General features: G+C 49.6%; 2 protein-coding genes across 3 annotated transcripts in view; one reads left to right on the top strand and one right to left on the bottom strand.

Annotated features, from left to right (window-relative positions):
- Window positions 1–766: 766 nt before the first annotated feature.
- LOC116520550 (GTPase IMAP family member 8-like) overlaps window positions 767–27,293 on the bottom strand; it is a 29,559-nt gene continuing 3,032 nt past the window's right edge. The window contains exons 4-8 of the mRNA XM_032234793.1: window positions 19,747–19,800; window positions 18,889–19,073; window positions 2,767–3,027; window positions 1,798–1,853; window positions 767–1,642 (exon numbers count right to left, since the gene is read on the bottom strand). Of these exons, the coding sequence (XP_032090684.1) occupies window positions 966–1,642; window positions 1,798–1,853; window positions 2,767–3,027; window positions 18,889–19,073; window positions 19,747–19,800 (1,233 nt within the window). The 3' untranslated portion in view covers window positions 767–965. The remainder of the gene's footprint in view (window positions 1,643–1,797; window positions 1,854–2,766; window positions 3,028–18,888; window positions 19,074–19,746; window positions 19,801–27,293) is intronic.
- Window positions 7,459–14,850, top strand: LOC116520587 (GTPase IMAP family member 8-like). Of its 2 annotated transcripts, XM_032234847.1 has the most exons (6): window positions 7,460–7,903; window positions 8,654–8,725; window positions 9,686–9,725; window positions 11,417–12,019; window positions 13,519–14,115; window positions 14,179–14,850. In XM_032234847.1, exons 2-6 carry the CDS (start codon window positions 8,693–8,695, stop codon window positions 14,784–14,786), a joined length of 1,881 nt encoding a protein of 626 aa, XP_032090738.1. In that variant the 5' UTR covers window positions 7,460–7,903; window positions 8,654–8,692; the 3' UTR covers window positions 14,787–14,850. The 2 variants fall into 2 exon arrangements, with proteins under 2 accessions (XP_032090737.1, XP_032090738.1); XM_032234846.1 differs by having other exon boundaries at window positions 7,459–7,903; window positions 13,519–14,850.

Below are 27,293 nucleotides of genomic sequence, written 5' to 3'. Positions count from 1 at the left end.
ATGGTGGAAGAAAGAAAATTGGAACATGAAAAGCAGACAGATGATTTCACTGTCAGAAATCAGACTGTCAGCAACGACTTCATCTAGTAATCAGGAAAGAAACCACTCGACTCCATTTGTATTGAAACCAAGTGTACTTTTACTAATTATAAATGACCAGTTGCAAAGCAAAGCTGAGTCTGGTTAATTAGGCGCGAAAGCTAATAATATATTGTATAATTCATTCCCCTCCCCTTGGCATCCCCGTGCACAGTCCAATCATATTGCCCCCAAATGTCAGGTGTGAGATAACTTCGAAAGGCATCACCAGGATGGAATGCTGGACCGTTGGCCTTGGCGGGAAACTCCCTTCCTCCACATGCACAGTAAGATGGTCAGGTTCCATCCGCCAGTCAGTGTTGACTGGCGACTACGCAGAGGAGAGCCTTTTCAGTAGTAGCTCCGACCCTTTGGAACAATCTCCCCATGGAGATTCGTACCCTCACCACCCTCCAGACCTTCCGCACAGCCCTCAAGATCTGGCTATCCCGTCAGGCCTGGGGTTAAAGATTATAATCTGTGTCCCCTCCCGAATGATGAATGTTGCTTCTATTTTTAATTACGTACTGTTTTATATGTCATTGTGTGTACTCCCTTCCCTATACGTTGTAAGCCGCCCTGAGTCCCCTCAGGGAAAAGGGCGGCCTATAAATAAATTTATCTATCTATCTATCTAGGTCAGCGTCTAGAAACTTCCTCCAGCACATCAATGATTCCCCTCCCAAATACCATGCCCCCCCTCCCCGTTTCAATGGCAGCCGAAGCAGCAGCAAAGCAGAGGCTGACACAGACAAAAGAAACCCCAAGATAGTAAGGAAGGGAGGAGAGCTGGATTACAATTTAGAACAGGAAGCGCAGGGCTGTGGCCTTTGGCAGAGCTGCCATCTTGGAGGAGAGGATCAAGTAGAGGGGCTTTCCAGTGTCTGTTAGAAAAGAAAACACCACCGGGAGCCCTTCTTTTCTTCCTTCATTTTTTCCTTATACTCCTCTTTGTCTTTCTTCAGCATGTCTTCCGTGTAATAAGGAGCCCCTTTGTTCTTCTCCACCAGCTTATCAATCATGGTCATCAGCTCGTCCAACTGAGCCTCTCGTTCTCCTGTGGCCTTGTTGTTGAAGGCTAAGTAGCGATACCCGCACTGGGATGCCTGATCCAAAAGAGAGGGTTCCTCATGCATGAATGTCTCGAGCGAGGTCTCATCCAGGTCCTCTTTCCGGGTGAACAGGAGGATCATGTAATCCTTGGCCTTCAGGCTGAAGATCTCGCTGATCAATTGAGCCACGTCCTTCTCCTCCTGGGTGAAACAGGTGGGGCGCATCACCTGCAGAATGACGTGGGGACCCGGGGAGCAAAACGTCACACACTTGCTCACCTCAGCAGCAATTTCCCACTTGGGAACCTTGGGGTCGAAAAAGCCTGGCGTGTCGACCACCACAATTTCCCTCCCCTTCCACTGTGTCACCCCCTTTCGGCAAGTCTTCGTGGTGGAAGTAGGGGACATCTTAGACGGATATAGGTTCTCCCCCAGGATGGTGTTTCCTGTGGCGCTTTTCCCGTTGCCAGTTTTGCCCACCAGGACGATCCTCCTTTCAGTCCCTACCAACCCTAAATGGGGAGGAGAAGAGAGAAGAGAAGAAGGGGACCCCGGTTAGGAACATACAGCCGGCCGGGCTGGCCGACTCTGCCTTCCACCCAGGACAGGGAGTCCCACCCAATACCCCCCCCCCCAACACACACCCTGGCAGCAGCAAAGACTTTACCTGGGACGCTTTCAGTAATGGCTAGCATATTCACACAGGAGAAAATCTGGGGATTTCTGCATGAAAAGCGAAAGTGAAGGAGAATCAGTGAAGGAGAAGCTGCCTTGCTCGGAGATTGCCAGGGCCTTTCCCACCCTCAGAAGACACGGGGAAGAATTTGAGGGGTCCCCCTCAGGACTGCCCTTGAGTCCTCCTGATTCCTCCCCCCAAAATGCTTTGGGGGCTTCAATAAAGGTGGGCATTGATCCCCAAACACAGTGCTGTTTCCCAGATCCCCCTGCAGCTCCGGCTCACCTCAATCAGTCAGTCAATCAGAATAGGGACATCGGAGGTCATCTAGTCCAACCCCTGCTCAAGCATGAGACCCTTATAGAACCATAGGGCAGAATTGGAAGAGACCTCAGAGGTCATCTAGTCCAACACCCCACCCCAAGGGGGAGAGGGGGGGACACTATACCTTCTGCCCAATTGGAGCCCAACAACGTCCAGCCGTCTCTCCCAGAGGACACCCCCCCACCTCGTCCCTCTCTCCCGGCGTGACCCATCAGCCACTACCTCACACGGGTCTCAAGGCTGATCCAGCCTCTCCTCCACGATTGGGCTCTTCGGGATCTCTCCGCCCAAATCCCGGGGATGCTGGGCGGAGAACCGGGCGAATGTTCGAGGCGCTCCAGAACAGCTGGAGCAGGGGGTTGGACTGGACGACCTTCAAGGTCCCTTCCAACTGGGAGACAAGATGTTCGAAAGTTTTCTCCAAAGTCGCTCAGTTGGGGTTGACCGGAAAGGGATTTCTGAGCGGGGGGGGGCAGCCTCAGCCCCTTCGGACTGCCGGACCCGAAGCCCCTTCCTAAGGCTTTCCTGAACTGCAGCCCCCTTCCCTCCATCCTCTGCCCTTTCCGCACGACCCTCCTCCTCCTGTCTGCGGGAGGCCGATGGCTGGCGCCCCCTCCCCGTTTTCTATAAACCTACCTGAGACCCTCTTTCGAGAGGCAGCTGACCGGTGGGGAGGGGGCTTCGCTGCCGCCGCTCTTCTGGCTCCACCTAGGAGGCTGCGAGAAGCTTCTGTGCAGGAAATGCCGCGTAAAAGTCCTATTTATTTGGGTGGGGAGGGCGGGGTGGGGCACTCGGAGTGGGCGGAGATCATGAGATCCATCAATAAATCCTCCTTTCCCCCTCTCGGAGGTCCTCTTTCGCCCCGCCGGTTGCTCTTCGCCTGGGGGTGGGGTGAGCCTGAGGGGTGTCACTTAGGGGGGGGGGGTTCAGGATTGAACCGGCGCCCCCGATGTTTTGCCAGCGCCTTCCGCTGCCCCCCTCCACCGGCTAAGCTTTCCCCGATGTTTGCAGCCTGCAGGGGCTCCTCCGCCCTCTGGCAAAATTTAACGCGGTCCCCAGATGTCCCAGCCGACGCAGCTCTTCTTAATGGGACCACTGACTCCCACCCAGCTCCTTCCCCAAATACGGGAGGGAGGGCCAGCCAGCCCCCCCCCCCACAGGATATAAGGGGATTCCTTCCGAATTGGGCTCTTTGGGGGACCCCTCCAAGGCGCCCCTCTCTTAAACCCAACGGATTGGGAGGGAGGAGCGGGGGGGGGAGGGGAAGCAGCTGTTCTCTCTCGGGGTTCGCTGGGCGACCTAACCCCCCCTTCCCTGGAAAGCGCAGCTCCTACGTCCTTGCTTGCCTTCCGGATGCTGTTTCTGAAAAGTGTCCTGGGAGGTGGGTGGGAGGGGGCATACCCAATAGGACGCCAACCCCCCGCCCCACCACTCATCCCCACCAAAACCTCCCAGGGTCCCATGGCTTCCCGGGAAACCTGCGGTTTACCCGGCTCGATGGGCAGGAAGGCCGGCAGGAAGGGTCCATCTTGCGGTGTGGGCTGGGGGGAGGGTCGAGAAAATCTTCTCCTTGGGGTAGGGGGTCTTGGGAACCCGGCGCACTCCCCCCCCCTCGGCCCGGGGCTGGACTCCCCGTGAGGATCCCTGCGGGCTGGGCTGCGGTGGGAGTGGGGTTTTGCGGTGGGAGGTCCGGAGATCGGAAAGGGCAGGGAATTGGGTCTGGGGTCTCTAAATGTGAAGACTTCCAGAGACGGATTCTGCTCGGCTCCGGGTCTTGCTCCCCCAAAGGGAGGCTGGCTGTGTGGCTCAGCGGTCACGGCTGGAGGGGGGGTCCTTCGCCTTGGAAGTGGGACCCCCCCCACCCTCCCCGCTTGCAAAGGCCAGCCCGTCTGTCAGCCCATCCCGGGAAGCCCCTCCCTCCCCCACTCTTCTCCGTTGCTCCGCCGCTGCCGCGTCCGGCCCGCCTTTCCTTTCAGCCTCCACTTTCACTTTCGGCCCAGGAGTCACGTGCTTTCTCTGAATCGCCTGGCGTGAGCGGGGGGGGGGGGCGGGGGGCAGCACTTGCGGTCTCGGGCTTTCGATCGTCCACCTGGGAGATCCACTGCGCGATCCTCCGCCCGGGAAAAGTGCCTACTCTCTCTCTCCCTCTCTCTCTCTTCCAATGGGTCTGGGGGCAGCAGCTCAAGAAGGGAAAGGGGCGAGGAGGAAGGAACCCCGGCCCAGGTCCCCCCTGCCCCGCCTCTCTTCCAAGGCTCTGCTGTTTCCTGAGGCACCCGCTAAACAGGAAAGGAATCTACGGAGAGGGGGGGGGCTGAAGGAGCTAGGCGTATTGGGTGGGGGTCTCCTCCTCCCCAAGGAAGGGATCCAGGGGCAGCCCGCTTCACAACCCTGGGCTCTCGCACAAGTATCCTGCAGCTGCTTTGCAATGGGAGCGAGATCAGGATGGAATTGGGTCTGGGGTCTCTAAAATAGAGGGTGCTAGAGAGGGATTCTCTCTGCTCTGGGACTTGCTCCTCCAAAGGGAGCCCGGCTGAGGGGCTTTGAGGGCAACCAAGGGAGTTTGGCTGTGTCGCTGATTGATCACGGCTGGAGGGGGGAGCCTGCCCCACCGAGGGGGTCCTCAGAGTGCAACTGTGTCCTCCTGGGATGGACAGACCCTCCTCTGGAGCCCCTGAACCAGGAAGATAATTCCTCCCAATAATTCGATCAGTGTTCCATCGCTCAGGCTGGGGGGTCAAAATTTATACCCCTCAGACAGGGTTCGCAACTTGGGAGTCCTCCTGGATCCACAGCTGACTTTTGACCACCATCTGACGGCTGTGACCAGGGGGGCATTTGCCCAGGTTCGCCTGGTGCGCCAGTTGCGACCCTACCTGAACCGGGAGGCCCTCACAACAGTCACTCGGGCCCTTGTGACCTCTAGGCTGGAATACTGCAATGTGCTCTACATGGGGCTGCCCTTGAAGAGCATCCGGCGACTTCAGCTAGTACAGAACGCAGCCGCGCGAGTGATTGTGGGTGCAACTCGGTTCACCCACATAACACCTATCCTCCGCGAGCTGCGCTGGCTACCTGTTGATCTCCGGGTGCGCTTCAAGGTGCTACTTGTCACTCATAAAGCCCTTCATGGTAGTGGGTCTGCGTACTTGAGAGACCACCTCCTGCCAATTACCTCCCTGCGACCAATTAGATCACATAGATTAGGCCTCCTCCGAATTCCATCTGCCAGTCAGTGCCGACTGGCAACTACACGGAGGAGAGCCTTTTCAGTAGTAGCTCCGACCCTTTGGAACGATCTCCCCGTGGAGATTCGTACCCTCACCACCGTCCAGACCTTCCGCACAGCCCTTAAGACCTGGCTAGCCCGTCAGGCCTGGAGACAAAGATAACTGTCCCCACCCGAATGATGAATGAATGTTGCTTACTATTTTACTTCTATGTATTGTTTGTGTCTATTGTCTGTATACCCCCATATTTGGCAGACAGCTTGCCATCAAAGGCTAGGGAGGAGGAGGGGGCATGGGGAGGCAAATGGCCAATCAGAACCTACCAGGTGTACATCATGGGAAATTTGGAAGGAGGGAATGACAGCTTAACAAAGACCTGGAGAACTTGGAACCAGTTTGCGTCAGCACCCAAGGTCAGGCACCCTGAGAAAGAATCTGAATTGCCCTAAACATCTCTGTGTTCTCAAAACACCCAGGCGGACACTTATTGGTGGAAGACGGACTGGTCATGGAGGGAGGGCTGGGGTTCAGGCCAGGATTATGCCGGCTGGCTGGATCCAGAAGGAGGGCCTTCTCTGCTGTTGCTCCTGCTGTTGTGGCCTATCAGCTACCGACCCCTCCAGCAACTGAATCAGAGGAGGAGAAGGTATGAGAATCAGGGTCAATATCAAGGCAACCTGAGAGCTCCGTGGGGGAAGAGGGAATGGAGCTGGCAGAGAGAGAGGGAGAGACAGACAGACAGACAGACAGAGAGACAGACAGAGCAGAGCCTGGGCCATCTGTTGCTCCTTAGATGGAGAGTCAACAGCCCCCAGGTCTGGAGGTGGCTGATGAGGAAGAGGAGGAACATCTGCGTCCAGTGCCTGATATGCAGATGTGCAGAAGAGGAGAGGAGAGCAGTGGAAATCTATGGGCCAGTCCTTGGGATGGAAGAGCCATCGCTGCTAGTGATGCCCTACTCTAGCTCTGGGGATAAAAGGCAGGGGGCGGAGATGAATAGATGTGACAGACAACTATTCATCTTCCAGATGGACGGACGTGTTAGCCGGCAATGAGAGAGAAACATTTTGCTGGGGCTGCACACTCCCCCAATGTGCCGTTGGCGCCCAACCCTCCTATCTTGGGCCTAAGGATGTGGCTCTCTGCCAGTTGGCCTGGAGCTCTGGTGAGGGAACAGCACAATGTTGGTTGAGTAATAACAGAAACCAAGTCCCCTCTACTCCTCCCCCAGGTGTCTTTGGTGGCAGTGTTCCACTTTTAACTTTTTGTGTGTGTTTGAACTGAAATGTGAGCTGTCTTTAAACAAACGAACACAGACACAACTGGTAGGGTGTGAACCAACCAAACTGTCCCATTCAACTCACTCCCCAACCGCCAATAGAAGGAGTTGGAAAGGGGAAGTCCGACCCCCTGTTCAAGTAGGAGAACCTGTACCAATTTCAGATAAGTGACGTCTTCAAAAACCCCGCGATGGAATGTCCCACGATTTCTGGTGTCAAGACGTTCCACAGGTGAATTGTCCTTCCTGTTAGGAAGTTTCTCCTCAATTCCAGGTTGCTCCTCTCCTGCCTGAGTTGCCATCCATTGCTTCCTGTTCTGCCTTCAGGGGCTTTGGAGAATAGGTCCCACCCCCTTTTCTTCTACAAAGCCCCTCAAGCACTGGAAGGCTGCTCTCAGGTCCCCCCTGGTCCTAGATTGGCCAAACCGAAATCCTGCACCTGTTCTTCTCCTATGTTTTGGTCTCCAGGCCTTTAATTGTTTCAGTTGCTCTTCTCTGCACTTTCCCCAAAATCTCAGAATCTTTTTTCCCCCTTCCTTCCTTCCCTCTTTTCCTTCCTTGTTTTCTTTCCTTCCTTCCATGGTTTCCTCTCCTTCCCTTTTTCCCATCTTTCCTTCTTTCTGCTGTTTCTCTCCTTCCCTCCCTTTTCCTTTCTTTACCTTCTCTTTCTTTCCTTCCCCTTCCTTCATTTCCTCTCCTTCCCTCCCTTCTTTCTTCCCTCCCTTTTCCCCATCCTTCCATCCTCCCTCCTTTCCTTTCTTTTCCTCTCCTTTCCTCTCCTCTCCACTCCTCCTTCCTTCCCTTCCCCACCAGAAAAGACCAGTTTTCAGGAACCCAGAAAAAGCGAATGAAGCTCCCCCCACCTCCCCGAGCTTCGGTTGCCCCCCTGCCTCGACCCGCCCGATCTGCTAAGCAAACGAATCCGGGACCGTTGCGAGGAAGGACATTTTGCAGTGGTTAACTCCGCCCTCCCCCAACCTTTACCCCACGGAATCCACGCCCGAGCCAAGATAGGAGAAGTTTCCTCCGCCCCCCAAGGGGCCCAAAGTCTTCAGCCGCTTCTGCCCGGCCTCAGTTTCCCCCTCGGGGAAGATCGCCTAGCACTTTCTCTTTCCCTTCCCACGCGCGGGACACCCGCCCTGCCCGCGGCCGAGTCACGGGCGGATCGGACCCCTGCGCGCAGTGGAGCCTTTGCTCTCCCGCCCGAGACGCGCAAGGCTTAACCCCCCCCCCCCCCGCCGGAGTTGCGCGGATCCCGAGAGCGAAGGTAAGGGGCTGCGGCTGGTTTAGGCGGCGGCGGGAGGGGGAGGGGGGAGAAGGAAGAAAGGGGCGAGGACAGGCTGCCCCCCCCAAGTGCCTGTCCCTGTGCGCGCCCCTCTTTGTAGATAAGATCTGTATTCGGGGGAGGGGCGACAAGAAAGTAGCTCTTTCTTCCTTTCTTTCTCTTTCCCTTCCTTCTTTCCTAATGTCCTTCCCTCCCCTTCCCTCCCTTTCCTTCCATTTTCCCTCCCTCCTTTTCTTTCATTTCTTCCCTTCCCCGGCTCCCTCCCTTCTGTCCTTCCCTCTCCTTCCTTCCCTCCCTTTTTTCCTCCGCCCCTTCCTCTTTCCTCCCTCCTTCCTTTCCATTTTTCCCTTCCCTCCCTCCTTCCCTTCTGTCCTTTCCTCATCACCCCTCCCTTCTTCCTTCATTCCCTTCTCTCCCTCCCTCCCTTTTTTCCTTATCTTCCTCCCTTCTGTCCTTTCCTCTCCTTCCTTCCTTCCCTCTCTTCCTTTCCTCCCTCCCTCCCATCCTTTCCTCTCCTTCTCTGCCTTCTTTCTTCCCTCCCTCCCCCTTTTCCTCCCTCCCTCTTTCCTTTCCTTCCTTCCTTTCCTTCCCCCTCCCTCCAAGGCCAAACGGGGTCTCCGCCTCAGCTCTCACCACTAGGTCGCTCTGCCCGCTCAGAGTCCGCCCTTGCCCCCCTCCCGGCTGCCGAGAGATCCGCTGGATTTGCCTTGTTTTTTCCTTTCGCTTTCGCAGCCGGCGGAGGAGCCGAACGGATCCTGGGGGAACGGCTGGATGGCCTCGGCAAGGAAAAGAGCCAGGGGTCAGGTAGGCGGAAAGACGCCCCCCCCAAAGGAAATGCCCCTTTTGGTCACTGGGGTGGGGAGAGCAGAGGAAACTGCCGGACCTCCGACAACCTCCAAGGACAGGGTCCTCGCTTTGCGGCTGGAGGCTCCGGAGTTGTGGCTGGGACTTGGACAGGACTTGAAGGGGAAGAGGGGGGGGGAAGGAAGTTTGGGAAGGCTGGACACCAATCGGGAAAAAGATCGCAAATTTCCCAGGGCAAAATCGGTGGGATTCTTCTTTCTTTCTTCCTTCCCTCACTCCCTATTTCTCTCCTCCCCCTTTCTTTTCTTCCCCCCTTTTCCTTCCTTCTTTCCTTTTTTCATTCTTTACTCTTTCTTTCTCTCTCTCTCTCCTTCCTTCCACCCTTCCTTGCTTGATTTTTTAACCCACTTTTCTTTTTATCTTTCTTTCTTTCCTCTTTCCCGTTCCTCCTTTTACCTACCTTTCTTTTCCCTCTCCCTCTTTTCCTTCCTTCCTTTCTTCTTTTCCCTCCCTCTATTCCTTCCTATCTTCCTTCATTTTGTTCATTCCCTTTCCTTCCATTCTTTCTTCTCCTTCCCTATTTCCTTCCTTCCTTCTTTCTCTTTTTTTCCTTCCTTTTTACTCCCTCTTTCTTTCTTTCTTTCTTTCACCTTTCCTTCCTTCCTTCCTTCCTTCCTTCCTTCCTTCCTTCCTTCCTTCCTTCCTTCCTTCCTTCCTTCCTTCCTTCCCCCTCCTCCTGCCAAGTCTGGGCACTGTATCTCTGACAGTCAGTCAATCAATCAATCAGTCAATCAATCAGTATAGAGCTGGAAGGGACCTCAGAGGTCCTCTAGTCCAACCTCCTCCTCAAGCAGGAGTCCCGGCCTAGACCATTTCAGACAAGTGACTGCCCAGTCTCCTCTTGCTCTATCTTGGGAGGTCACTGTCTGCTGTCTGACCTGCTTCCTGGTTCTCTTTCAGGGCCCCCCGGAGGACCACGGAGCCGAAGCGAAGGAAGAAGGTCCAAGAATTGTGCTTCATGGTTTGCCAATGCTACGACAGGGGAACGGTTGGCTCAGTGTGTGTGTCGAAGCATAGCATAGAGTTGGAAGGGACCTCAGGCTCAGAGGTCTTTTAGTCCAACCCTCTGCTTGAGCTGCAGACCTTTATAGAATGATAGAAATACGGAGTTGGAAGGGACCTCAATCCTCTAGTCTAACCACCTGCTCAAGCAGAAGACCCTCTTCCATTCCAGACAAATAGCTATCCAGTCTCATCTGTCTATCTATCTGTCTGTCTGTCTATCTATCTATCTATCTATCTATCTATCTATCTATCTATCTATCTATCCATCCATCATCTATTTATATCTATCTATCATCTATATCTATCATCTATCTCTATCTATCTATCATCTATCTATCTATCTATCTATCTATCTATCTATCTATCTATCTATCAGCTATCTATCAGCTATATCATCTATCTATCTATCTATCTATCTATCTATCTATCTATCTATCTATCATCTATCTATCTATCTATCTATCTATCTATCTATCTATCTATCTATCCACCATCTATTTATATCTATCTATCTATCTATCTATCTATCTATCTATCTATCTATCTATCTATCTATCTATCAGCTATCTATCTATCCATCCATCCATCCATCCATCCATCCATCCATCCATCCATCATCTATTTATATCTATCTATCATCTATCTATCTATTATCTATATCTATCTATCTATCTATCTATCTATCTATCTATCTATCTATCTATCTATCTATCAGCTATCTATCAGCTATATCATCTATCTATCTATCTATCTATCTATCTATCATCTATCTATCATCTATATCTGTATCTATCTACCTATCTATCAGCTATCTATCTATCAGCTATCTATGTTATCTATCTATCTATCAGCTATCTATCAGCTATCTATCCATCCATCCATCCATCCATCCATCATCTATTTATATCTATCTATATCTATCTATCTATTATATCTATCTATCTATCTATCTATCTATCTATCTATCTATCTATCTATCTATCTATCTATCTATCAGCTATCTATCAGCTATATCATCTATCTATCTATCTATCTATCTATCTATCTATCTATCTATCTATCATCTATCTATCATCTATATCTCTATCTATCTATCTACCTATCTATCAGCTATCTATCTATCAGCTATCTATCTATTAGTTATCTATCTCTCTATCTCTCTATATCTATCTATCTATCAGCTATCTGTCATCTATATCATCTATCTATCTATCTCTCTATCTCTCTATCTCTCTATCTATTTCATGTATCTCATATATCTATCATGTATATCATGGGTGTCGAACTAAATACCATTGAGGGCCACATCAGGTCTGTGTTTGATCTCAGGGAAGGTGGCCTAGGGGTCATGGCCAGGGTGGGCATGGCCAGCTCAGCATCATTTGCATTGCTCTGCCAGAGAAAATGGAACTCAAGACAGCTGGAGCCTTCCAGAGCTGCATTTTCACTGGCAGATGCACTGCGGTCTGTTGCTTTGCTGTTTCCAGGATGGCCCCGAGGGCCAGATTCTGTCCGTCTGTCAGTCTGTCTCTTTCTCTCTGTCTTGTCAGCAGTGGAATACATGAACTGAATCCCATTGAGCAGTGTAACTATACTCTGCCCTAACACTGTCTTCCAAACCCCCAGGGGACGATGATGAACTCCGGCTCATCCTGGTGGGGAAGTCCGGAAGTGGGAAGAGTGCTACTGGCAACACCATTCTGGGCCGACCGGCGTTCAAGTCACTCGTGGCAGCGAAGACCTCCACTGTGGAGTGGCAAAAGGAGCAGGGAACCTGGAAGAAGAGGAAAATTTCTGTCATTGACACGCCACCTATTTTCGATTCCGAAGAGTTGGAGCAATCCCTGAAAAAGCAGCTGGAAAACTGTCGTCACATGTGCCAGTCAGGTCTCCATGCCTTCATTTTGGTGATTCAGGTGGGGTGTTTCACAGCCGAAGACATGGCGGCCGCCAAGCACGTTTGGAAAATCTTTGGGGACGGGTCTGCCAGCCGCACGATCCTCCTGTTCACCCACAAGGAGGATTTGGGAGGGGATTCCCTGAATAATTGCATCAAAAAAGCCAACAACCAATATCTGTGTGAGGTGATGAACAAGTGTGACCATCGCTTGTGTGGGTTCAACAACAAGGCGGAGGAAGACGAGCGGGAGAAGCAGCTCTCCGAGCTGATGGAGATGGTTGAGAAGATAGACAAGGAGAATGGAGGGAAACCCTATTTCATTCCACAAGGTACGGAAAAAACATATTTGTTCAAAAATATCTGATTGGGGGGGGCAAAATCAAAAGTAAATATTGAGATAGATTGCTTTGAGAGCTTGTCTCCTCAGCTTTTTGGATGACCCCGCTTCCCTCTCCACTTCTCCCCAGTGATGGCCAGAGAGGGATGCATGTAGATCCATGAACACATGTGTATTCCTCTTTTCCCCCGCATAGCTAGTAAGCCGCCATAGGGAGACACTGTCAGGGCTGTGACATTTGCTCTGGCTTTCGTGGGGGACTGTCCGGGATCATCTTTTCATGCAATAGGACAGTCCCTTCTCCACTTGGAAGGAAATCTCAGTGGCAAAAGTTCCTGCGAATGTGCGAATAGGGACATCTGGCCTGCAAGTTGGTGTTGCGAGTCACATTTTGTGCGATTCCCACTTTGATAGGGGTTGGGATGATGACTCCCACCGTTCCCATCTGATGTCATGAAGAACCAGCATCTCTAGCTGGTCCTCTTAAAGCAGGGATCCCTGCACATGGACCACAGCCCGCTACCAGGCCATGGCCTATTCGAGACTGGGCCCTGGCCTGGCATGCATGGACACATGTGCAGCTGAACTCCCGTGAGAGCTGGACTGGCAGACACAGGCGTGCAGCTTGACTCGCAAGAGCGGCAGAACCGGCATACACATACGTATGTGTACACAGCTCGATTTACAACTAAACTGTGTAAATGCATATGTGTGTGCACTGGCCCCGTCGCTCGCGCAAGTGGAGCTGCAGATGCACCAGCTTGCCGCGGGCACGACCCGGTCCCCTCTCCCCTGCCCCAGACGGGACGCCAAGCTGCAAAGTTTAGAGACTGCTCTCCTAAGATCAAACTCTCAGCCAAAGTTTTGTTGAGTTGTAAATCACTGTTATTGGGTCCTTGTGGGTCTGTTTTGAACAGAACAAAAATCTTTGAATGAAAAGATGGAAAGGTTTTGGATGGGTATTTGAATACATTTGCCCACAGGGATAATGTTTTTGTGTGTTTGTCTGTGTGTGAATATCTGTCTCTGTCTGTCTATCTCCCTCTCTCTTTATTATCTATCTACCTATCTATCAGCTATCTATCATCAATACCCTCCCTCCCCCCTCCCTCCCCCCCTCTCTCTCATGTATCTCATATATCATCTAAATCATGAGTGTCAAACTCAATTCCATTCAGGGCTGCATCAGGGTTGTGTTTGATCTCAGGGAAGGGTGTCCAGGGGTCATGGCGGGGATGGGCATGGCCAGCTCAGCATCATTTACATTGCTCTGCCAGCGAAAATGGAACTCAAGACGGCCATGGTCTTCCCAAGCTCCATTTTCTCTGGCAAACGTACCCTGGGCCGGTGCTGTTTCCAGGGCAGCCCCATGGGCCAGATTCTGCCTGCCTGCCCCTCACCCCCTCTCTCATCAACAGTTGAATACATGAACTGAATTCCATTGAATTACACTCTGTCCTAACACTGTCTCCCTGTCTTCCAAACTCCCAGGGGACGAACTCCAGCTCATCCTGGTTGGAAAGTCTGGAAGTGGGAAGAGTGCTACTGGCAACACCATTCTGGGCCGACCGGCGTTCAAGTCGCTCGTGGCAGCGAAGGCCTCCACTGTGGAGTGGCAAAAGGAGCAGGGAACCTGGAAGAAGAGGAAAATTTCTGTCATTGACACGCCACCTATTTTCGATTCCGAAGAGTTGGAGCAATCCCTGAAAAAGCAGCTGGAAAACTGTCGTCACATGTGCCAGTCAGGTCTCCATGCCTTCATTTTGGTGATCCAGGTGGGGTGTTTCACAGCCGAAGACATGGCGGCCACCAAGAATGTCTGGAAAACCTTTGGGGACGAGTCTGCCAGCCGCACAATCCTCCTGTTCACCCACAAGGAGGATTTGGGAGGGGATTCCCTGAAGAATTGCATCGAAAAAGCCAACAACCAATATCTGTGTGAGGTGATGAACAAGTGTGACCATCGCTTGTGTGGGTTCAACAACAAGGCCGAGGAAGACGAGCGGGAGAAGCAGCTCTCCGAACTGATGGGGATGGTTGAGAAGATAGACAAGGAGAATGGAGGGAAACCCTATTTCATCCCACAAGGTACAGAAAAAACAGATATTTGTTCAAAAATATCTGATTCCCCCCTGTCTTCTAAACTCCCAGGGGACGAACTCTGGCTCATCCTGGTTGGAAAGTCCGGAGGTGGGAAGAGCGCCACGGGCAACACCATTCTGGGCCGACTGGCATTCAAATCCCTCTTGGCAACAAAGCCCACCACCGTAGAGTTCCAAAAGGAGCAAGGAACCTGCGAGGGGAGGAAAATTTCTGTCATTGATACACCAGCTATTTTTGATTCCAAAGGGTTGAAGGAATTCCTGGCAAAGGATCTGGAAAACTCTCTGCATGCTTTCATTTTTGTGACCCAGGTGGGGCGCTTCACGGCCGAAGATGCAGCGGCCGCCAAGCAGGTCTGGAAAATCTTCGGGGATGAATCCGCCAACCGCACGATCGTCCTGTTCACCTGCAAGGAGGATCTGGGAGGGGATTCCCTGAAGAATTACGTCAAAGGAGTCAAGAACAAATATCTGTCTGATGTGATGAAGAAGTGCAACCATCGCTTCTGTGGGTTCAACAACAAGGCCGTGGGACAAGAAAGGAAGGAGCAGGTCTCTGAGCTGATAGAGATGGTTGAGGAGATAGTGAAGAAGCCTCGAGAGATTTCACCCACAAGGGTCAAAAAGAGAAACTGTCAGGACTGCTTCCCTCAATAACCAAGAAAGAAATCACTCAGCTCCATTTTGCAGAATTAAGAGTACTTTTATGAGTAGATAGTAGCTAAGAAAGCAAGATTTGAGGCAAAAGCGCGCAAAATCATACATATCAATATGTGGCCCAACCCCCTCCCCTTGGTAACCCCATCCCATAGTCCAATCAGTACACCCCACAGATGTCATGTGGGAGACATCTTCAAAAAGCATCAGCCCGCCGCTCGCATGACACAGTTCCCCTTCTCACCTGACCCAGATGGGATGCCAAGCTGCAAAGTTTAGAGACCGCTGCCCTAATATCAAACTCACAGCCAACGTTTTGTGGAGTTGAAAACCACCATTATTGGGTTCTTGTGGGCCTGTTTTGAGCGGAACAAAAATCTTTGGATGAAGAGATGGAAAGGTTTTGTATGGGTATTTGAATACATTTGCCCACAGGAATAATGTTCGTGTGTCTGTGTCTGTGTGTCTCTGTGTGTGTGCATGTATACCTCTGTGTGTGAATATCTGTCTCTGTCTGTCTATCTCCCTCTCTCTTTATCATCTATTGCTTCTCTCCTTGATTAGTTTCCACCCTTTGCTTCTTGTTCTACCCTCAGGTGCTTTGGACAATAGTTTGACTCCCTCTTCTTTGTGGCAACCCCTGAGATGGCTATTGGAATATGTTTGTCCACAGGAATAATGTTTTTCTCTGTAATCTATGAATTGTTCTCTGAAATAAAAGGCACTTAAATAAAATTTAAATCATCTGCTTGGCAGTTTGGAAATGTTATTTCCTGAAATTGTATTGTTAGTTTTAATATATTTGAAGGGGTGGAAATGACTGAGGCAAGGCAGTGACTCAGATAACAAGGCTTTATTACAACAGCTAACACAACAGCAGCTCCAGAACCAACAAGCTTGAACAGTTCCCGCTTGACATCAATTTATATGCAGGCTCTCCCACGGGTAGCCAATCACTGTGCAGTAACTTTCTTGCTCTGGCTGCGTGCGTGCCTCGATCAATGGCAAGACTTGGAGACAGAGCCACGTCTCTGAGGCTAAGACATAACACCTCTCTCCATCAGTCTGGCCCATGCGTAATCTTGCAACTATGCAGGCTGCCTGCACGTGTGGTCCGATCTTCATGGCTCGGCTGGAACTGTCACAGGAGAAGGAGGAGGAGGAGACTTCTCCAGGGGAACTGCCACGACTGCGCTAAATCTCCGCCCAGCAACTTTGGATGCAACCCTGATTCCCCAGGTAAGTCTGGCAATGGAACGGTATACTGCCTGGTCGGGCAACATGGCATTTCAGCGGAGATGTCTGGAACAAATGGGAGGACCAAATATAGGACAAACTGGGAAGAGATCAGCTGGCTTCTGCATCGAGGCCATCTACAGTCTCAGCTGATCAATGTGGCGACGCCAAATGCACCCATCGCCTAGGCCAACTCTGTAAGAGCAGGGACCTGTTAATTGCAGAATGCGCCCCAGTAACCACCTCGGCTCACCCCCATAGTTCCATGCGAAAACCAGGTACCCCATTTCAAACCCCCTGGCGTGGTCATTGCAGTAGCTGGGGTGAAGTCGATCAAGGTTGACCCAGAGGTGGGATGCTCGAGGGATGGTAAGGGGCCACCAAGACATGGCAAATGCCGTGTCCTGCTAAGAACATCTGAAAAGACGCAGATGTCATCTGGGCCCTGTTATCGGATACCAATAAATCTGGGCACCCATGAGTTGCAAATATCTTTTGCAATGCCTTAATCAGAGCCTCAGTAGTGGTCGATGGCATTAGAATGACTTCCACCCACTTTGAATACGCATCAACCACTACCAGGAACATCTGTCCGTGGATGCTCCCTACATCCCATGGATGGGGCTTTGCTTGTTTGCACGGTCCAGTTTCTGACATGCTGCAGCCCGGTGTCGGTCTGCATCCCGTGTATCAGGTACCCCCCTGTTGTATGTGGAGGACTCCAGAGAAAGTCCTCTTGCGGAAAATTGGAGAAGCCATTAAAAAAAACCTGGATTCATCCCAGGAAAACAGGACGGGTGAGAAAGAACATCAAGGCTATTCAGCCTTGATGCTCTTTGGTCCCTGCGGGAGCAAAAGGGAGACATTTTCAAAATTGGGGGTTAGAATTTGTATCAATGAAGTCTTAACGTTTCTGGTGATGGTGGTTTCTCAGCCTGGATTGACAGACGGGGAAGCCCCAAATAATGTGTGCTTCCAAAGAGACATGCGTCCAGATTGATAGAGAATTCGGCTGTGAAGCCAATTGATATTGGGGCGGGGGGAGGGGAATGACAGGATTTTAAGGAAGTCCTTTCATCCGATGGTAGAAACTGAGTTCTAGGGGGAAGAAATTGGCTCAGGGAGACTCAACTATAAATCTCAGGTGCGGGTTCTTTGGTGGTGACCAAAAAATAAAAAGGGGAAAAGGAAGTTGTGAACTTTTGCGGAGTTGTCTCAATTAGACTTTCTTGTGTCCATCAGAAAAGGGAACAAAACCAGGCAAGTTTTGTCTTCAGCGTCTCTTGGTCCGACTTCATCATGTCTTCGTGTAGTAAGGAGCACCTTTGTTCTTCTCCACCAGGTCATCAATCATGGTCATCAGTTGGGCCCTCTGAGCTTCTCGTTCTTTTCCTTCGGACTTATTGTTTTGATGCCATTATAAGTCTTATCTTCAAGCAATTAATCAAACTCTACTGGCCCGCTATGCAGCTTACGAAAAAAAAGGTATTAAATCACCCCTTTGTTAGCTCTTTAGAATTTTTCGTTTCAGAAAAAAAAAAAGCATTGTAACGAAGCAGCTCGGCATATTCAGCGCCATTTTAGACTTCTCTATATCAAAAGTATATATTAGCAAAGTTGATAAGAGGAAAGTCTTGTAAACTCTTCAGAGAAATGAAACTAATTAATAAGAAACTGCTGGCCGGCTGTTCCTCCCTTTGAACTTTTATCACTGTTGTTTGCAAAAAGATTAGGGAGGTTGTTACGGAGAATACACAATCGCCATTTTAGGAGCCTTTTTTTTTTTAGATAACCAAATTAACGAAGGAAGCTCTTGTAAAAAATGAAGCTAGGATTTAAAAAGAAGCAGGTGAGGTTCTCAGATACGGACTCTGCTTGTATTAAAATCAGATAGATAGTTCAAATATTGTTCTAAGTGGAGGGATTTTACTTTGAGCTGTGAAAAAACAGCTAGAGATTTCCGGCACGGAGATGATTTAGATTTTTTAGATTTAGATTTATTAATATTTGTAGGCCGCCCTTTTCCCTGAGGGGACTCAGGGCGGCTCACATAAAATAGGGGAAGGGGAGATACAGACATTAAGGTAAGACATATAATAAAATAATAAACAACATACATTCATCATTCGGGAGGGGAATTATCCTTGTCCCCAGGCCTGACGGGCGAGCCAGTTCTTCAAGGCTGTGCGGAAGGCCTGGACGGTGGCGAGGGTGCGAATCTCTACGGGGAGCTCGTTCCAAAGGGTCGGGGCTACTACTGAGAAGGCCCTCCTCCTTGTAGTTGCCAGCCGACACTGGCTGGCCGATGGTATACGGAGGAGGCCTAATCTATGTGATCTTATTGGTCGCAGGGATGTAATTGGCAGAAGGCGGTCTCTCAAGTATCCAGATCCACTGCCATGTAGGGCTTTATGGGTGACTAATAGCACCTTGAAGCGCATCCGGAGATCGACAGGTAGCCAGCGCAGCTCGCGGAGGATAGGTGTTATGCGGGTGAACCGAGGTGCACCCACAATCACTCGCGCGGCCGCATTCTGTACTAGCTGAAGTCGCCGGATGCTCTTCAAGGGCAGCCCCATGTAGAGCCTGGGGAACCCCATGTTCAGCCCCTGAATGATGATTCAGCCTCGGCTGGCCCCCCTTCTCTTCGCAGACAAAAAAGCTGCAAAGTTCAAAAGAAAGCACTTGCCAGCTGGATCTCTCTCACCCCCTTCTTGCCTGAAGAGTGAGGTATCTGTCAGATGTCTAGGCAGATAACGCAACCAGAAACCCGGGAGCAGCTCTATTAAGCTGCCACCATCAGCAAGGTCCCGCCCAGGAAGTCCCTTTGGACTTGTTGTTAAAAACCAGGTAGCGGTACCCACACCTGGACACCTGATCCTTAAGTGTGGAGTTTCTGTTGGCGATGAATTTCTCCAGAGTCGTATCTTTCAGGTCCTCTTTCCGGGTGAACAAGAGGATCATGTAATTCTTGGCCTTCAGGCTGAAGATCTCCTTAATCAAGCAAGCCACGTCCTCCTCCTCTTTGGTGAAATGGGCAGGACGAATCACCTGCAGAATGACATGGGGACCCGGGGAGCAAAACTTCACGCACCTGCTCACTTCGTTGGCCGTTTCTCACTTGGGACGCCTGGTATCGAGAAATCCAGGAATATCCACGACCACCACCTTCCTGCCATTCAGCTGGGTCTCCCCCCTTTTGCAAATTTTTGGTGATGGAACCAAAAGCCATCTTGGATTCAAAGTCTTGTTTTCCCGGGATTGTGTTTCCTGTCGCGCTTTTCCCGTTGCCGGTTTTGCCCACCAGGATTGGCAGAGGGAAGGGAGGGGAGAGGCCTGGGTCCCCAAGGAGAACAAGCAGAGGCTTTCAAGAAGAGACTGGACAACCGTTTGTCTGCAATAGCGTAGGGGTCGCAGCCTCCCGAGGTGTGTTTGTGTCACGTGGTCCCCTTGGAGACCTTCTGACAAAACCAGTCTGTGGGGAAGCTGAATTCACTTATTGACTGACTTAACAAGGGCATTGATTTGCTTAATGGCGATGGGGCCAAACTCATTTCAATGTCTCACTTAACAACCTAGGTTTTGGGATCCATTCCGGTCATCAGCCGAGGACTCCCTGGGCTCATTTGAACCACCTGAATTTCCCTGGCTAAGGTCATCCTAGCCTGACCCTCCACCCAGGGCAGCAGCCCCCACCCCACCTTCCCAGGAGCCAAGATTTTACCTCCAGCACTTCCAGCCATTTCTCGACAGGTTGAACTGCACAAACCACCGATTTCTGAATGAAAAGCGAAGCAGAGTCAGCCGAAGGACAGGAACTCACTTCAACTGCAAAAGGCACAAGCAAGAATGGAAGGGGGTGGGGTTTAAAAAGGACCCGCCCCTTTCCTCACCACCCAGGGGGCTGACCCACCTGATCCTGTCCCCACCTCCTTTTCACCCAGTCCTCTTTAGATCAGACTGATGAGCTTTGAAACCGGAAAAGGCTGATGATTCCCTGCCCGGTACAGGCAGTCCTTGAGTTATGACACCAATGGGATCACCCCAAATTTACATCGCTGAAGTCAGTTTTGAGCCGTTTTATGGCTTTGCTTGCTTCTGTCATTAAGTGAATCAATTGCTTTTGCTTCTCTGGAAGAGTCATCGTTTTCTAGGCAGCGGGGGTGGGGGAGGGGGAAGTCTAGGATGGGGGAAACTTGGAGGTCCTCTAGTCCAACTCTCTGCCCAAGCAGGAGACCCTGAGAGAATCATAGAATCCCAGACTTGGAAAGGACTTTGGAGGTCATCCAATCCAACCCCATGCTCAAGCAGGAGACCTGGACAGAATCATAGAAGGAAGGAGTTGGAAATTGTGGAGCTGGGTCTTTAAGGACCTGCCTGAATTCCTATTCCTTCTCCCTCCCCTTCCCTCCCTCCTTCACATCCTCCTTCCCCTTCCCTGCCTCCCTCCTCTCCTCCCCCTTTCTCTCCCTCCTCTCCTGCTCCCTCTCCCTCCTTCCTTCTCCCCCACTCTGCTTCCCCCTTCCTCTCTGCCTCCCCCACTTTCCTCTCTCTGCCTCCCCCTCCCTCCCTCTGCCTCCCCCCTCACCGTTACCCCCTACAGTCCTTCCCAGCAAAGCTAAAGTGGTTGCCTCCCTTGGCCTGGGAAGTTCTGCCTGTAAACCAGGAGATTGAAGATAAAAGCCCAGGTGTGTCACATATCTTCTCTTATCTTTTCAAAGCAGAAGGGCCTCCCTCCCCCACCCCCGCCCCACAAAAACCAGCCTTGCCCCTTCCTCCGCCCTTTGCCAGCTGCTTTGCAGGAGTGACCCCTTCCTTCCAATTCCCTGCAGCCAAGTTCAAGGGGGGAGAAAAGCCCCCTTGGTGGGGTCCTGCCCCCCCCTCCTAGATCCTTTCCGAAGAGACACACAGACCCCGCTGAAAGACGGACTAGGTTGAGAACCGGAGGCGGATGGAGGTTTGGTGGAATCTGCGCGACCCCCGAGAATGCTGAGTCACCCCCCCCAAAAAAATTACAGTGATGGAGAAGAGGAAGCGATCCTGCTCTTCCAAAGCTCAGAATCCCAGGGCTGGAAGGGATCTTAGAGGTCTTCTAGTCCACCCGCTACAGTAAACCGTCCAATACACCTTATATATCTTCCCGGTCAGATGGCTGTCCAGTCTTAGGTGTATATACAGATCGTCCTCGAATTACGACCGTTCCTTTAGGGACTGTCCGTAGTTCCCATGGCACTGAAAAAAAGGAGCGTTTTCTACACTTACGATGCTAAATTCATACTTATGACCATTGCTGTGTCCTAAGGTCACGTGATCCCCCTATTTTTGCAACGTTCGGATGAGCAAAGGCGATGGAGTAGCCAGATTCACTGAACAACAGGTGGACTCGCTTAGCAACTGCCACAATTCACTTAATGACGGAGACAGGGCTCACTTCAGAACAGTCTCACTTAGCAACAAACATTTGGGGCTCAATCATCATCATGCATGGAGGATTACCCGTGTGTGTATATATAGTCACTAAATGACCTTAAGTTCTTCATAGGTCGAGGACTGCATGTGTGTGTGTGTGTGTGTGTGTATTGAGGATACTGCACTGACTCGCTTAACAACGGTGGCAGGAAAGTAACACGGGGCCAAGTTCACTTCGCAGATGTGGTCACTAAACAAACCGTTAAGTGAACTAGATGAGGGCACTGCAGTGCTTCGCTTAATGACGGTGGCATGAAAGGTCACAAAATGGCCCAGTTCACTTAGTGAATGTCTCACTGAATATCAGAAACGTTGGGCACCACTGTGGTCGTAAGTTGAGAACCTGTATATGCATAAAGGGTTCCATAAGTGTGCCGGAGGGAACGCCGTTGTATGGGAATTGTAGTCCCTCATCACAGGGCCGGGAGATCCTTACCACTTTTGTTCCCATTGGCGGAAATGGGAGCCCAGGAAAAGATCTTCGGTGTCGTTGTAACTTGGAACCATCAGTAAATGAATGGTCATAAGTTGAGGACAACACCTATGGGAGGGGAATGACCCTCGGAGGACAAAGCCCATGGGGTTTACACATTGGAGGCCCTTAGGCAGCGGGCGAATTTGAGGTTCTGGGTTCAAATCATGCTTTATAGGCGGATCGAACGACAAAAGCAGGTCCCATTCTCCTATAAAGCGTGACTTGAACCCAGAACTGCAATTTCCTCTCATGGAAGCACAGAAAGGCTGAACTGGGGAGTGGGTGAAGGTTAAGTAACAGCAGGAAACCAGCTCAGAGGCCAGATAAATAAAGCAGCTGTGCAAACAGGAAGACCACTGTGTAGCCACAACTGTCACTTGGCTGCGGGCCAGGAAGCAAAGCTACAAAAAAGAACAACGGCGATAGTCCTCGGCTTACAACCGATTCGCTTAGCGGCCATTCAAGGTGACACCGGCACTGGAAAAAAAGGAACTCCGACCGTTTTTCACACTTAACTACAGTGTGATTTTTTTTCATACCTTCAGACATTCGGCAACAGGCTCCCATCTAGGACGGCTGCGATGTCCCAGGATTTGCGACCGTTGGACCAGCCGACTCAAGGGGAGAAGCAGGTTTGCTGAAGAACCTGAGCTTCTCACTTACCAACGGCAGGAATTGACTTGACGATGGTGGCGGGGAAAGTCACCAAAGGGGATGAAAAACACTTCAGGCATTTCTCCCCAAGCAACCTCAATTTAGGGGCTCATAAACTGTGGTCACAAGTTGCGGAAGTCTTGTATCCATCCATCCGTCCATCCAGCTATCATCTGTTATCTATATTTATCTATTTATTTTATCTATCAATCATCTATCCTATCTCATCTCTTTATCCATCTATCCATCCCCCCACCCACCCACCCATAAATCAATCCATCCATCCATCCATCCATATTTCTTATATATATCCATCCATCTAGTGTCTGTATATCTATCCATCAATCCTGTCATCTGTCTAGCCTATCTATTATCTATATTTATCTATTTTATGTATTAATATTTATCTATCTATCTATCCTTCCATCCAGCCAGACTCTCCTTCTCTATCCATCCATCCATCTTGTGTCTTAATACAATACAATACAATACCATACCATACCATACCATACCATACCATACCATACCATACCATACCATACCATACCATACCATACCATACCATACCATACCATACCATAGCAGATTTGGAAGGGACCTTGGAGGTCTTCTAGTCCAACCCCCTGCCTAGGCAGAAAACCCTATACCGTTTCAGACAAATGGCTGTCCAACATCTTCTTAAAGACTTCCAGTGTTGGGGCATTCATCCAGGACCTCTTTCTTGAGGCAACAGTTCTGTAGATGCAGCTGTTCATTTTTGACCTTCTCTCTTTTCAGATCTATTTTTTTAATCACTCTTTTTTTCATCAGAATGCCAGGGGGGGGGGGCTGGCACAAGCTTGCCAAATTCCACTCGACCAGGCCAAGCAGATTGTTTCATCCTGTCCCCAATGTCCTGGGGCATTCCGCTCTGGGGACACCGGAAGTTAATCCCCGTGGTTTGGCCTCCAATCAACTATGGCAAATGGATGTCACCCATTGTAATGGCTCCTCTCCTAACTTGAGAAAGTAAAGACTCTTGAAATGGAGTATTTCAAAAGGAACCTTTAATCAGGCAGGATGGAAACCATTAGAGGCCAAGCAGCATCTGAAAACCTTTAGGCCATGCAAATGGGATTAAGCTGATCATGACCCCTCCCCTTTGTCCGAATGCAGATTCCGACCAATACACAAGTGTGAAGATGCTTCCTTAACTCTTCTGCCCTTGGGAGTCAATAAAACACACGTTCTCATGGCTATCTCTAGTTAGACATTAAAGTAAGATATCCCACATGGCTATCATAAACATCCCTCCAGAGATGTTGGGACCCTCAGTCTTCCGGTGACAGGAAACCAGTTGTAAAGTTGTAAAACTCAGTTGTTACAGATGTAGCTATTGATTTAACTCCAAGGCTCCCCTCCTCCCAATTGAATGGCAGTATCACTTTTAGGGATCTGACACCCATGTTCCTCCTCTGGCTCCCTGGAAGTACATTCATTTATCTATTGTTACCTATTCAGGAGTGCTTTGGGCCATACCTCAACGAGGAGAAACAGTTAATCATGTTATTTCTCATCTTTTTTCAGCCATTACTCCCTTGGGCAAACCTTTCTCTTTAAAAACTGATAGTGGCCTATTCTTCATTGGCCTTTTTGTAATTTTGTAACTCATGGGCTACTCTATAATTCCACAGGTTAAGCCATTGTGGAAAGTGTCAATTGGTCCTTTAAGGACCATCTTCACAAACAAATAAAAAAGAAGGGCTCTCGGGTACCCAATTTGGCGTACCCCAATTTGGCGGGGTAACACAACAGGTTAAAAAAGGTTTGCCTTCCTCTCTAGGGGGAGTGGATATGCTGTTCTTGCTTCTACAGGATCTTCTAGCACGTTGTGTTCATCCAACTAAGGATGTCGTGGTACCAGTCCCCGAATCTGGTTCCAGAAATGGCCAAGGTGACTCTACAGACAGCACAGCGGCCAATAAGATCTCGTTGGACCAGTTGTCCAGTGACGTGGGGAGACGTGAAAAAACCTGGCCACCAAAGCACAACACGAGGAACAAATCCCCGAGAACCTATGCACTGCCATTTTTGCGGTTTTAACTACTAATTCCTTAGTCATCATTTGTTTATGTTTGATTGTTAATTGCTGCCCTTTAGCAATAGCTGCTGTCACCTCACCCAAACACTTGCTTGAACAGAGACTGAAGCAAAAACCTATGGGTGCGGCTAACATTATACAAACTGATGTCTTTTGCTTATCTGAATCACATGACATGAAAAAATGGCTTTCTACATGTTTGGATCCAGTTTGTATCCTGTCGGCAGTCATTCAACACTTCACTGGTTTGAGTAGATTGCTATTGACTGAGAACTTTAACTATAAGACTATATCTAGTTGAGGATTGATTGCCTATGATCCGCCCTGTTAGGAATATAATCTAACATTTGGATTGGCAATATATAAATCGTGGTTTACTGTTGTACCTGTTTCTTTAAACATACTGTAAAATGTGATTGGTTGCTGTATTCCTCAATCGGCCATAAGAGGGAGCCAGAATGCCTGTTAGCTCTCTCTCTGTTAGATGCTGGGCTGAGCTATTGTAAGTTTTTTCAACTGTTAGCAAACTTAGTGTACCGGACTGAGTATATGATACTGGACTATGTTATTTCGATTATCCCTTAACTGAAAGACATTGATGACTGACTGTCTTATCCATGTATGACTTGGACTGTTAGATGGACTCTGATATCTCTATTTCCATGAAAGTAACAGCCTATTTAAACTGCGGTGTCTCTGTATGCTGGTTTGTGTGTTCTCCAACACAACTCTCACAACGCTTCTCTGAACTTACTCGCTTTCCCAACAGAGAGCTTACCTAACAGGCCCCCTGATGCAACTGCTTTATATACTCCGATAGTAGCAGTTCCTGAGAACATAACATGCACAAAAAGAGTTAATTTTATATCTTCAAGTAAAAAACCTCACGGTCTTCATATTAGTTCACCTGCTTTAAATTGTACAGCTTTTGAGATGACTTCCTTTCGTTTTGCTTATGTTTGGCTCCTGTAAGGATGGTTTTTTACAGGTGGTAAGAAACTTTTAATTATATTCCTGCTAACATTAGTGAAGCACAGGGTTGTCTCAGCCGGTTAATTCCTGTTTTGTTTTTCAAACAGCAACTTCATTCCAGCCGTTCTCAAGGTGGAGTCACGCTAGACAGCACTTGTGACTCTCAGGCAGCTTTGCTTAATAAAGCAGAATATGTAGCATGGACTATATCTAGAGTGGGTGTGCCAGGGCGCTCATCTTAATATTAATGCTGTTGCGTGTAATTTGGCAAAAATAATTAATGCTACTTCTTTAGCTATTTTAGTAATTGTGTTGTTTCAATCTTTCGGATGAATCACGAACCATCCAGCACCAGCTCAATATGTTACACAATTTGGCCTCTGATTTGAAAATTGATACTTTAGGATCTTGGTGGGAAAGCCTTTGGGCTTGATTGACCACAGGCTTATTGGGAAATGCCCGACGTTATTTAGTCATTATTTGTGCTATTTTGATTGGTGGGTGCGGTTTTGTTCCCTCCCTTTGCAATATATGTATGACAGCTTTTTGCCCTAAAACCCGCTTCCATACTGCCTCAGGGTCAAGTATATGCCCTGTATTGTTGTCATATAACTCCTTGTGTAGGTGTGGCGGTCACCCATGGCCCAGTGCATAGCAGGGCATGAGCAGCCACGCTGAACCACACAGGAAAAAACAAACTCCATAACATCCTGATAGTTCATAACATAACATCCTGATAGTTCGCTCTAGATGTGCCTTACCCAGCGACGCCCAGGATTTGATCATATATAGACAGAACTTCGCTGAGCAGTAGATTAGCAATTGTAGTTTGACAGGCTGTCTTAAATCACATGCTGATTGCTCCTCCTGCCTTTGTCCTATCTCAATAAAAGGGGCTTCCAGACCCCAATCTGGGTCGCCTCATCCCGAGAAAGCTCGTGTCCGTGTCTTTTCTCAACATTGGCCTCATGAGGCGAACCACGGGTACTTCGCATTTGCAATTGCAAGGATGTTCCTCTTTTCATTATGATTCTTTTATTAACCTCCCTTACGATACCTTGTCTGACAAAATAAAAGAGTGAAATGTAGAAGTTATACAAAGGTTACGGAGAGGCCCTGAGCAGCAAGCTGCCATGCGCCTTAGTAACTGATTACCTCAACTATCTATGAGCTCACCTAATTAGTAGAACCCGGCAATGCCAGGAACTATTGTGTTATGCGAGATTCTAGCCTGGCTGGGACGGTCTTAGAGATTGACAAGGAGAATAAGCCAATAACGATGCTGTTGCTACCTACGCTCTTGCTTTGCTTGTTGAAACTGTAGAAAAGCAAAATAAATTCTATGGAGGCAGACAGACATTTTGGACACCTGCTATGATGGATTTCTGAGTCCTACAGAAAATCACACACCCAAATCCCCCACTGGGATGCTGCCAAGGACCTAAATGTGAAAGTGGTTGTAACTCCATTTTTTCAGTGCCTGTCAGCACTTCTTCATTGGATAATCAGGAAAGAAAACGACAAGACTCCATTGATAGAAATCAAGTGTACTTTTACTAATTATAAATGAACAGAAGCGTAGCAAAGCGAAGACTGATTATTTAGGCGTGAAAGCAAATGA

The sequence above is a fragment of the Thamnophis elegans genome, chromosome Z, assembly GCF_009769535.1.
Source record: "Thamnophis elegans isolate rThaEle1 chromosome Z, rThaEle1.pri, whole genome shotgun sequence".
In the NCBI taxonomy this organism is placed as follows: domain Eukaryota; kingdom Metazoa; phylum Chordata; class Lepidosauria; order Squamata; family Colubridae; genus Thamnophis; species Thamnophis elegans.
This window is presented reverse-complemented; position numbering and strand designations above follow the sequence as displayed.